Genomic DNA, 12,627 nt, shown 5'->3' on the forward strand with positions numbered 1-12,627 from the left:
GTGTTTGGGGCTTTTTTGTTTGTTTGTTTGTTTAGTGGTTTTTGTTTGGGTTTGGTTGTTGGGTTTTTTTGATGTGTGGGGGTTTTTTAAAAAATATATTTAAGATGCTTCCCTAGTGTATAACAATATGGTGCTCTGTTTTTAGCCACTGGGAGTTTTGCTTTTGTATGGGGTTGCACTCATGTTTGACTAACAAAAGCCCACCTCTACCCCTTGTCCTCTCTTCAGATACCTACCTACTGCCTTTTCTGCTTCAACATCACAATTACTGTTAGCAATAATATTTTTTCAGTGCCTAACAACACATTCAGTACCTCCTTCAGAAAAGTACTTAGACAAGAGAAAACACAATGTGTAAATGACCTTAAGAGTGAAATTAATTACTTGCTATTAAGCAAGTATTTTACTTGCTTAAGTATTAAGCAAGTATTTACCTTGTGCACAAGGTAACAGTAAATATTTTTTTTTTTGGTTAGGTGGAAACCCCCCCACACACGCATTTTACATGGTTAACAAGCATTCTGTGAAATTTTCAAGCTGATTATTTTTCACAATATTCTAAAACAACCTTATCAATTGCAATCATATTTGAGCTGTTTAAAGTTTGTTCTGCAGTTTTCTAAATGAATCTATGAGCTAGGATCCACATTTAGAAAAGAGTCTTTTCAAAACTAAATGCCCCAATTCTAGTGTACTTGTTTGGAAGCGTATCAGTGTTTAACAAAAAGTAAATCAACCATTATAATACTTATGCCTAAATTTGACTTTATTAGCCTGCCAAATCCAACTTTTTGGTCCTTCACCATCTTAACTAAATCCATACTTAAAGCAATAAGAAAAACTGGGATGTAAAGTGTCTTACTGAGGGTTTTTTGACAACTGATATTTTTTTAAAAAACAAGTTATACTATATTAAGAATCTCAAAATTATAATTACTTACAAGCTAAATTATCCTTGACCTGCTGAGGCTACCATGCCCCCTCCCACCAAGCTATTTAGGGAAAAAAGATGCTAGAAAAGCGACACTATTTTATAAGTTTTACTCTTCCCAATTTTTCTGTATAACCCTTATTCTAAGTAGCTGACACCTCTCCCAGTGTCAAATCAACAGTAAAAACAATGAAGCAGTCACTCTTTCAAGGTAGCCACACAGGAATGCCTTTCACAGTCAGACTTTGAAATTCACGCCTCTGGCTCTAGATATAAACACCTTGTATATCATCACTTCAAAATGAAAAAGGGAACCTATCTACTCCTCATATGCCAAAATTATTCGATATATAGACATCCCTCTGGTTTTACACACTTAAGACAGGAATTGTAAGAAGTTCAACAAGACTTAAAACAATATTTCAGTTTGATAAACACAAGATTTTGAAAATCCAAGACTTAAAACACTCTCAATTTACTTTGCTGAAGAGTCACAAAGTCAATAATGAACGCATGAAGAATCTGTGTGGAAAAATTTAAACTAAGATGGAACAAAATAGGACAAACATAAGTTGATGCAGAGTTTCTCATGAAGCATTCATTTCTTAACAAATTCTCAGCAAGTTTTCAACCCTGGTGTTAGGTCAGTGTTACAAAAAATCATTATCTGGATTTCAAGAATTCAAAAAAGCATTTAAGTTAATTTGCTCAAAATAAGCTTATTTATCCAGATAGTTCTCACAGCAAACAGCAATTCACCCCCTCATCTATACCTTTGGGAAGTAACACAAGTTTGTAAGTTAACAAACCAACTCTACCAGAGTGGAGGGTAAAGAATGAAAACTTTGGGTAAGTTTAATACATGTGAAGAAACACTTTCCACTTCAATGAAAAAGTAAATCTTATTTGTTTAGTCATACTACATAGAGCATGTTCATTTTATTATTAGAAGTTACATGCTGCAAGAGTCCACGTCCTCTACATGCAAACCCAAACATTTTACTCAGTTTCTCACAGCACAGAACTAACAACATTTAAGTTGGTTTCTCTAATCTTAGGTTAGAAATTCCATACTCCATTTTCAAACCACAGTGGAGACCAGCAGTCAGCCCTTGAAGTTATTATTTGAGAGCAACTTTTCAAAAGCACCGATACCTCGGTGCTCATGCACCATCAATATTTTTTACACCAGAGAAATAAGGAAATCAAGTCTGGTCTTGAGTTCCTCAGCAATCTAAATTGCCATTAGATCCATATGAGGTAACTGTCATCAGCTAGACCTGACTATCTGTTAGGATAGGAGAACAGAGAGGCTTCCTAATGAAATACATCCTTACAAACGGGAATTTCGCAGATAAATATCTGCTCCGTATGTTTAATGAAAGATTTAACTAGAAGAAAGGACTCCGGGTTAGACATGAACTATTTCCTCATTTGCCTCACTGATGGCCTTATCACTTGACTTCGACATTCGAAGATCACAGAATCATAGAATCATTAAGGTTGGAAAAGACCTCTAAGATCATCAAGTCCAACTGTCGCCCCGACACCACCATGCCTCCTAAACCATGCCCTGAAGTGCCACGTCTACACGTTTTTTGAACACCTCCAGGGATGGTGACTTCACCACCTCCCTGGGCAGCCTGTTCCAATGCCTGACCACTCTTTCAGTAAAGAAATTTTTCCTAATATCCAAAATAAACCTCCCCTGGTGCAAATTGAGGCCGTTTCCTCTCATCCTATCGCTAGTAACTTGGGAAAAGAGACTGACACCCACCTCACTACAACCCCCTTTCAGGTAGTTGTAGAGAGCGATAAGGTCTCCCCTCAGACTCCTTTTCTCCAGACTAAACAACCCCAGCTCCCTCAGCCACTCCTCATCAGACTTCTTCTCCAGACCCTTCACCAGCTTCATCGCCCTTCTCTGGACACGCTCCAGCAACTCAATGTCCTTCTGGCACTGAGGGGCCCAAAACCGAACACAGTATTCAAGGTGCGGCCTCACCAGTGCCGAGTACAGGGGCACTATCACCTCCCTGCTCCTGCTGGCCACACTATTCCTGATACAAGCCAGGATGCCATTGGCCACCTGGGCACACTGCTGGCTCATATTCAGCTGGCTGTCAACCAAACACCCCCAGATCCTTTTCCTCCAGGCAGCTCTCTAGCCACTCCTCCCCAAGCCTGTAGCGTTGCATGGGGTTGTTGTGACCCAAGTGCAGGACCCGGCACTTAGCCTTGTTGAATCTCATACCGTTGGCTCCGGCCCAACGATCCAGCCTGTCCAGGTCCCTCTGTAGGGCCTTCCTGCCCTCCAGCAGATCAACACTTCCACCCAGCTTGGTGTCATCTGCAAACTTACTGAGGGTGCACTCAATCCCCTCATCCAGATCATCAATGAAGATACTGAACAGGACCGGCCCCAACACTGAGCCCTGGGGAACACCGCTCATGACTGGGTGCCAACTGGATTTGACTCCATTCACTACTACTCTCTGGGCTTGGCTGTCCAGCCAGTTTTTCACCCAGCGCAGAGTGCACTTGTCCAAGCCGTGAGCAGCCAGCTTCTCCAGGAGGATGCTGTGGGAGACAGTGTCAAAGGCGTTACTAAAGTCCAGGTAGACAACATCCACAGCCTTTCTCTCATCCACTAGGCGAGTCACCTGGTCATAGAAGGAGATCAGGTTGGTCAGGCAGGACATGCTCTTCATGAAGCCATGCTGGCTGGGCCTGATCCCCTGGGTGTCCTGCACATGCCTGGTGAGCTCACTTAAGATGTATTGCTCCATAATCTTCCCCGGTACCGAGGTCAGACTGACTGGCCTGTAGTTCCCCGGATCCTCCTTCTGGCCCTTCTTGTAGATGGGCACCACATCGGCAAGCCTCCAGTTGTCTGGGACCTCCCCTGTTAACCAGGACTGCTGATAAATGATGGAGAGAGGCTTGGTGAGCTCCTCCGCCAGCTCCCTCAGTAGTCTCGGGTGGATCCCATCCGGCCCCATAGACTTGTGAGTGTCCAGGTGGCTCAGCAGGTCATAAACTGCTTTCTCCTGGATTATGGGGGGTTTATTCTTCGATCTGACCCTGCCTTCCAGCTCAGGGGGCTGAATACCCCGGGGATAACTGGTCTGACTATTAAAGACTGAGGCAAAGAAGGCATTAAGTACCTCAGCCTTCTCATCCTCGGTGGCGATGTTCCCCTCCGCATCCAATAGAGGATGGGGATGCTCCTTGGCTCTCTTTTTGTTGTTAATGTATTTGTAAAAATATTTTCTGTTCTCTCTTACAACAGTGACCAGATTGAGTTCTAGCTGGGCTTTTGCCTTTCTAATTTTCTCTCTGCATGACCTAACGAGATCCCTGTACTCTTCTTGAGTTGCCTGCCCCTTCTTCCAAAAGTAGTAAACCCTCCTTTTTTTTTTTTTTCCCCTGAGTCCCAGCAAAATCTCCCCGTTCAGCCAAGGCCGGTTGTCTTCCCCACCAGTTCGTCTTACGGCACATGGGGACAGCCTGCTCCTGCACCTTTAAGACTTCCTTCTTGAAGAATGCCCTCCCTTCCTGGACCCCTTTGCCCTTCAGGACTGCCTCCCAAAGGACTCTCCCAACCAGTGCCCTGAACAGACCAAAGTCTGCCTTCCGGAAGTCCATGGTAGTGGTTTTGCTGATCCCCCTCCTTACTTTGCCAAGAATCGAGAACTCTATCGTATCATGGTCGCTAAGCCCAAGACAGCCTCCGACCACCACATCTCCCACCAGTCCTTCTCTGTTTATGAGCAGCAGGTCAAGCGAGGCACCTCCCCAGTAGGCTCGCTTACCAGCTGTGTCAGGAAGTTATCTTCCACACACCCCAGGAACCTCCTAGACTGTTTCCTCTCTGCTGTGCTCTATTTCCAGCAGACATCTGGTAAATTGAAGTCCCCCACAAGAACAAGGGCTAGCGAGCTAGAGAGCTGGGCAATCACCAAACGTATGAAATTCAACAAGAGCAAGTGCTGGATTCTCCACCTGGGACAGGGTAATCCTGGTTCTACATACAAATTGGGGGATGAGAGGCTGGAGAGCAGCACCGCGGAAAGAGGTCTGGGAGTTTGGGTTGACGGCAAGTTGAATGTGAGTCAACAGTGTGCCCTGGCAGCCAAAAGGGCCAACCGTGTCCTGGGGCGCATCAAGCACAGCACAGCTAGCCGGTCGAGGGAGGTGACTGTCCCACTCTACACTGCACTGGTGCGGCCCCACCTCGAGTACTGTGTGCAGTTTTGGGTGCCTCAATATAAGAAAGGCATCAAACTATTAGAGTGTGTCCAGAGGAGGGAGACCAAGATGGTGAAAGGTCTCGAGGGCAAGACTTATGAAGAGCGGCTGAGATCACTTGGCTTCTTCGGCTTGGAGAAGAGAAGGCTGAGGGGTGCTCTCATCTCAGTCTACAACTTCCTCAAGAGGGGCAGCGGAAGGGGAGGTGCTGATCTCCTCTCTCTGGTGACCAGTGATAGGACACGAGGAAATGGAATGAAGCTGCGTCAGGGGCAGTTCAGATTGGACATTAGGAAAAGGTTCTTCACTGAGAGGGTGGCCGGTCAGTGGAACAGGCTCCCCAGGGAAGTGGTCATGGCACCAAGCCTGTCAGAGTTCAAGGAGCGCCTGGACGGCACTCTTCGTCATATGGTTTAGCGGTAGGTAGTCCTGCGAGGAGCAGGGAGTTGGACTCGACGATCCTTATGGGTCCCTTCCAACTTGAGATATTCTATGATTCTACCTGTATAACCCAGATGCACAAGTTGCATTGTGCTAGATATTGTAGTTAAACTCAACACCTTGGAGCAGTGCCTATCTTGTATCTGAAAACATAACAGATGTTTTGTGTGCTACATACTTTAAAAATACCTGACCTTCAAGCCCTTTAGGTAAAATCAAGGTAACAGAGTTCATTAGAAGAGATAAGGCATAGATCAGGAAAGCTGAACCAAAATGCTGATGAGCAGTAGGGCCTTAAAAGACAAGGAGACAAAAGCCGGTAATCAGATACAGTAAAAGCAGCCAAGCGATGAAAGAGATGAGTCTGAAAGCCAGAACGATAACCTAGGAGAATGGACTCCAAGACTAACAAGTTCAACATCTAGGACATCCAGATAAGAACCAATTCAATAAGCAGTGAGAGAATGGACAAAACCATTAAAAAGTCACTCAAACATAATGCAAGCTTTTTCTTTTTGAAGCTAGAGAGCTCAAGAAAGGCTCACAGTTGTTAGCTCCAAGTTCTGTAAACTCATATATTAAGGATAAGCAAATCAATTCATTTGGAACATATTTAACACACTGCTTCAATCTTGCAGCCTTTATCGGTCATAAATACCTTGAGTACTTTATTGACTGTACAGTGAAGCCTACAACTCTCCACAAGCACCACCAGATCTAATGAGGGAGTGAGAATGGAAATCAGAAAAAAAACATACCTTGTGTTGTTCTAGTGCATCTACCCACTGTTGTCTGTGGTCTGGGTCCTGAGCTCGGAGGTACCAAACACTATTGTTTACACTAATATCAAATCTGCATTCATCAAAGTCATGGGGCTGTGAAAGAAGAGAGTTTAAGAATAGCTAAAATTATCAACATGATCAACAATATCTCACACTCTAAAATACTATAATTAGAAAAACTGATCGATATTGCCTTGAATTCATCCTAGATTCTAAACTGTTATGTAGCTGTCCCAAATAATGAGCTAACATACGCTTCCATAATGAAAAATGCCAGCCTTCTGAAACAGAAAAGCCTGTTTAGCACATTCTTATTAAACAAAATCGTCACAGAAGTTCCACATGAGCATTGAGCAAACCTTCATACTTCCAAAGGAATCCTTTAGCAAAATAACAAGTGGACACAGCCAGGAAAATACACATTTTAAAAAAAAAATTTCAAAGCAGGAAAGAGAAATTAAGGTTATTGCTATCAGTATTGATTTTAGATGGAAGGAATGCATACATTGTAGCAAAAAGCACCAGGACAGAACCATAAAAGCAGACTACAGCAAAATGACAAAGGAAGGCAGGCAACTAAAGGAAGCTGTGGTACCCTCTGCCTCAACTGTCTTCACTAAGATAGGATTGTCAGATAATTGGGAGCAATTTTGCAATCCCTTCCCGCATCACCGCTCAAATGCATCTAACTTTTGGTTCACATGCCTCAAATACTAAAAAGCTTTTACTAGCATTACAGTGAAGCTGGTAAGGAAAGTACAAGGGAACAAAGCAACAATCTAATCTGCCCCGTGCCCTGACACTGTCAGTTCAAAGTTACTCCCTAGCAAACATCCAACACAGAGCACAACTTCCCCCCTCCAAAAAAACCCCCACCTATTCTTAACGAAACATAACACAGGTATAGCTGAACACCTTTTTGAATTTGAATACAAAGAAAAGTTACACTTACAAGTAACCACAGGAAGATAACCAGCTTTAAGGTTAAGGCGAATGATGCCATCTGAAAGACCATAAATATTGATTCCTGATGCCAAAGACAAGACTACACATGTTAATATCCTTTACAACATAAGAACTGCTCTGTGAATACATTCATCTGGCAGACAACTAAAGCACTGTGAATCACTTGTGAAACACTCCGCAAAAGAAAACCTAAAAGCAAGTCTCATTTGTTGTGTCATGCACAACAGTTCAGTGTCAGTGAGAATTATTTTCTAAGGATCTGGAAATCAGAAGCTACTTACACATAATACACAGTTTTTTTATTGTTTAAATACACTAAGGAGGAAGAAAAGTACAGCAGAAGCCAACTAGCAAATAAAAATGAGCTAGGAAGAGTTTAACAAAAGTACTTGAAACTTCACTTTTTTTTTAATAGCTTCACATATTTGGTCAAGCATCTTAACCTAAGATCAATTTAAAGAAATTTAAACTTCCCACAGAAAAAAAAAATCCAGCAACTGACAAAGCTGACAATCAAGCGAATCAACTGCAGCTACCAATTCCCTTAATACCTGACCATCTCAACTTAATTCAATTCAAACAACTTGCAAAACTGGTTATATATGCCGCTTTGCCTTCACTGAACCACAGAACGTAGGGATGTAAGGGACATCAAGTCTTCTAGCGCAGGCCCCTCTTTTTCAAACTGCATTTGCTACATTATTATTACTCATTTGATAACATTATTATTACTATATATGAGAAAGATGTTTATCTGCTTCAGGGTAGCAAGCCTGCCACATCAATGTGTCAGGCTTATAAACCTGATCCCAGCCATCTCTCTGCCAGGACCTCCTTTAGCCATGTGGTAGGGGATATGCACCTACAACAATGGAAGATTCTCCCAAAAATCAAGTGTACAAGAATTGGCTATCAAAGTTTTTCCTACCATGACAGTATTCCTCTGCTCAATCTCTCTCTCCGAGGCCCTTTGGAAGGAGTTAAAAGCAATTACATGCTACACAGTTAGAAGGACTGCCAAAACTAATCTTAAAAGCCTGCAGTACTACTGATTCCACGCTTCCATACACAACTTATTCCAGCACACAATCATCCTTGCTGTCAATTTTTTTCCTCCATCTCTAACTTCAACTTCTTTCATTGTGGTTTAAGACCATTACTTCTCTGCCCTTTTCAAAGGCAGGTTTATATACTCCCTTTCTTTGCATAGCAACTTTTAATATATTTGCTATGACAAGGAAGGGAAATGTTTTCCTTGAGGTCTAGCTAAAACTTTTAAACACTTTTATGGGCCATTCACTGCATACACACTTCTGCATTACCTATAGTTAAGAGGCTAGGCCACATAAAAGTCAGGTCTAGGGTTCTCCTCAGCTCACTGTGCAAACTTCAGTTCACTCAGGACTCAGTTGGGAGGGATTTCGGTGGGAAGCTTCCATGGAAGACAAAGGAGCTAGTGAGTGCTGGGAATTCTTCAAGAACTCTCTGTTGGAAGCACAAAGCCAATTTATCCTCTACAAAGGAAAGGGAAGTAAGAGGAGCAAGAGGCCCCCATGGCTCAACCACGACCTCCTCGGTCTACTCAAATCCAAAAGGGAAGCATACCAGAGATGGAGAAGTAGCTCTTGATGGACAATCCTCCAAAAGGGCATTGCCAGAGTGTGCAAAGATGCAGTTAGAAAAGCAGAAGCCCAGCTCGAATTGAAACTGGCTGTAGACGTGAAAAATAACAAGAAAGGTTTCTTCAGGCATGTCAACCATAAGCAGAAAAAGAAGGAAAACATAGGCCCACTGTTAGATGGAAAAGGAGAGTCAATCACCAATGATGCTGAAAAGGCAGAGGTCCTCAACACCTTCTTCACCTCTGTCTTTACCAACACTGTTGCATCCCAGGCTTTGGGAACAAAATTGCCGGTCGACCCAAACACCGACCCACCATCAGTGAAGGAAGAGTTAGTACATGAACTAGTACAGGAGCTTGACCCCTACAGATCAGTGGGCCCTGACGCCATCCACCCAAGGGTGTTGAGAGAGATGGCTGACGTCAGTTCGAGGCCACTCTCCATAATCTTCGAGAAGTCATGGAGAACGGGGGATGTCCCAGAGGACTGGAGGAAGGCAAATGTTACCCTCATCTACAAGAAGGGCTCGAGGGACGATCCGGGTAACTATAGGCCCATCAGCCTTACTTCAGTCCCTGGGGAAGTTATGGAACGAATCCTCCTGGGGGCCATCACAAGTCAAATGAAGCACGTGATTGGGAAAAGCCAACATGGCTTCACTAAGGGCAGATCGTGCTTGACAAACCTGGTGGCCTTCTATGACAAAGTGACCTGCTTGGTTGACATGGGGTGGGCAGTGGACATTGTCTACCTGGACTTCTCCAAGGCCTTTGATACAGTCCCCCACAGCCTCCTCCTGGAGACATTAATGCTTTATGGCCTAGACAAGTGGTCTGTGCAGTGGGTGAGGAACTGGCTGACAGGCCGCACCCAAAGGGTGGTGGTAAATAGCTCCTTTTCCAAGTGTCAACCTGTCACTAGTGGAGTCCTCCAGGGATTGATATTGGGCCCAATGTTATTCAACATCTTTATAAGTGATCTGGATAACGGCATCAAGTGTAGCCTGATGACGTTTGCGGATGACACCAAGTTGAGTGGGGAAGTAGACATTCCAGAAGGGAGAGCTGCTCTGCAGGAAGATCTGGATAGGCTGGAAGAGTGGGCCAGCAAGAACCTTATGAAGTTCAACAAGGACAAATGTAGAGTCATGCACCTGGGAAAACATAATCCGGGAGTGCAGCACAGACTGGGATCCACCTGGCTGGGGAGCAGCTCTGTGGAAAGGGACCTGGGGGTCCCGGTGGACAGGAAGCTCAACATGAGCGAACAGCATGCTGCTGCAGCCAAGAAGGCCCATCCAATAGGATGCTGGGTTGCATCAAAAAGGGCATCACCAGCAGAGAGAAAGAAGTCATTATCCCGCTCTACTCAGCGCTTGTCAGGCCACACCTGGAGTACTGTGTACAGTTCTGGTCCCCGCTATGCAAAAGGGATGTGGACAGGCTGGAAGGGATCCAGAGAAGGGCCACCAAGATGATCAAAGGACTGGGAAGCCTGCCATACGAGGATAGGCTGGGAGAGCTGGGTTTGTTCAGCCTTGAGAAAAGGAGGCTTAGAGGGGATCTCATCACCATGTACCAGTACTTAAGGGGTAGCTACAAAGAAGATGGAGACTCCCTTTTTACACGGAGTCACATGGAGAGGACAAGGGGGAATGGACACAAGTTGCTCTTGGGGAGATTCCGACTGGACACAAGAGGAAAAATGTTCACAGTGAGAACAGTCAACCATTGGGATAAAATCCCCAGGGAAGTGGTTGACTCGGCCACGTTGGACACCTTCAAGAGTTGTCTGGACAGGGTGCTGGGCTATCTTGTCTAGACTGCGCTCTTCCTAGAAAGGTTGGACTAGATGATCCCCGAGGTCCCTTCCAACCTGTGATTCTGTGATTCATATTACAAAAAAGCCAGCTGAACAGGTGGTCCTGTTAGACAAGTTGCTTAAAGATAAGAAATCTCCACTAGCAATGCTAAATACTGCTTGAAAAGGAAGTTAGGTAGGAGATACATGATTTGCTCTTGACAAATGCATGTTACCTATTTACCATCTTATAGTACTTATTAATTGCCTATTTTCCATATTTTTCTGGCAACTGAAGTCAGACCCATTATTTCCCTCCTTTTCCTCTGCATTTTTTAAAGACAGGCTCCACCATAAGAACCCTGAATTCACTGAACATGAAAGTCAAGTTCTCTAATATGCATTTTACCAAGAGGAAATAAAACATCTGAATCACATGTGACCTGATCTTTTCTTAACCCAGAACAAGTCAAGTTTTTGCTGATTAACCCTTTTCTCAACCAAGAATGAGTTCCTATTTCATTTTCATTGATAACTTGGCAGACAAATACGTAATTTTTTGGTATCATATCTGTTACATTCTCCTCCCCACTGAGCTCTGGACAAACCTTCTTGGTTTCCCTCTTGCTATAAATGCTTTTATTGTTTTCTGTCACTGCATCCAGCACGACAACGGGTTATCCATGAATGTGAAACATGCACTGCAATCGCACTGCAGTCAAGCAAAGCGAAGCGGGTAAAGCCTCTGTGGTACGGGGAACGAGGGCTGAAATATAGATATGGGGAGGCCTGGCAAATTCACTATATCACACTCCCATAAACCCTCCAAGGCAAATGCCATGTGCTTACAATGGTGGAAGCGAGCACTGTCTGGTTGGAAACATATCCCGTGCCCCATGGCACCGCCCGGAACACTATCCTGGGTCTCGAAAAACAAGTCCTGTGGTGACATGGCACCCCAGAGACAACTGAGTCAGATAATGGGACTAATTTCCGAAACAACCTCATAGACACCTGGGCCAAAGAGCATGGCGTTGAATGGGTGTATCACATCCCCTATCATGCACCAGCCTCTGGGAAAGTTGAACGGTACAATGGACTGTTCAAGACTACACTGAGAGCAATGGGGGGGTGGGATATTTAAACACTGGGATACACGTTTAGCAAAGGCCACCTGTTTTGTCAACACTAGGGGATCTGTCAATCGAGCTGGCCCTGCCCAGTCAGAGCCCTGATGTACTGTGGAAGGGGATAGAGTCCCTGTAGTGCACATAAAATTTATGCTGGGGAAAACAGTATGGGTTATTCCTGCCTCAGGCAAAGGCCAACCCATTTTTGGAACTGCTTTTGCTGGAGGACCTGGGTGCACTTGGTGGGTGATGTGGGATGATGGGGAAGTCCGGTGTGTACCTCGAGGGGATTTGCTTTTGGGTGAAAACAGCCAATGAACTGAACGGTATGCTGTTAATTGCTATATAATGTTGTATGTCATCACTACTATGGTGGCTATATGCCATATCAGTTGCATTACAGTAAGAATCACCCAGATTAATGAAGAATGAACTTTGATGAAACCGAGCAAAGTGCAGCAGTGATGGAATGAAGAACTGGCTGCAGCATGCAGCAATCTAACGCCACACCCCATCTCTTCTGCCATCAAAGACAGTTATGATAGATGGTGCCCAAAGTCATGGCCTAAATCAACTCAACGGACGTTTTAGGGGGATGGCCCATAGACAAAGGGAATGATATCTGTGTGTACATATGAAAAGACAGGAAAAATGATGGTGATTATTTGGAATGTATTGGGAAGTGTAGGACCTGGGCATGATGT

The 12,627-nt window shown here is 44.2% G+C and overlaps 1 protein-coding gene across 7 annotated transcripts in view; it reads right to left on the bottom strand.

The window, feature by feature from the left end:
• Nucleotides 1-12,627, bottom strand: part of LOC142049831 (ceramide transfer protein-like) — a 203,754-nt gene that overhangs the window by 111,773 nt on the left and 79,354 nt on the right. For 6 of the 7 annotated variants that reach the window (XR_012657834.1, XM_075077910.1, XM_075077909.1 and 3 more), the window contains one exon: nt 6,382-6,498. The exons of the other annotated variant lie outside the window; for it this stretch is intronic. Coding sequence is in view for 5 of the 6 variants with exons in the window: in XM_075077910.1 (XP_074934011.1) it covers nt 6,382-6,498 (117 nt within the window). In the remaining variant the exon portion in view is untranslated. The remainder of the gene's footprint in view (nt 1-6,381; nt 6,499-12,627) is intronic. 7 annotated transcript variants of the gene reach the window in all.

Source organism: Phalacrocorax aristotelis, chromosome W, assembly GCF_949628215.1.
Source record: "Phalacrocorax aristotelis chromosome W, bGulAri2.1, whole genome shotgun sequence".
NCBI classification, from domain to species: Eukaryota; Metazoa; Chordata; class Aves; order Suliformes; family Phalacrocoracidae; genus Phalacrocorax; species Phalacrocorax aristotelis.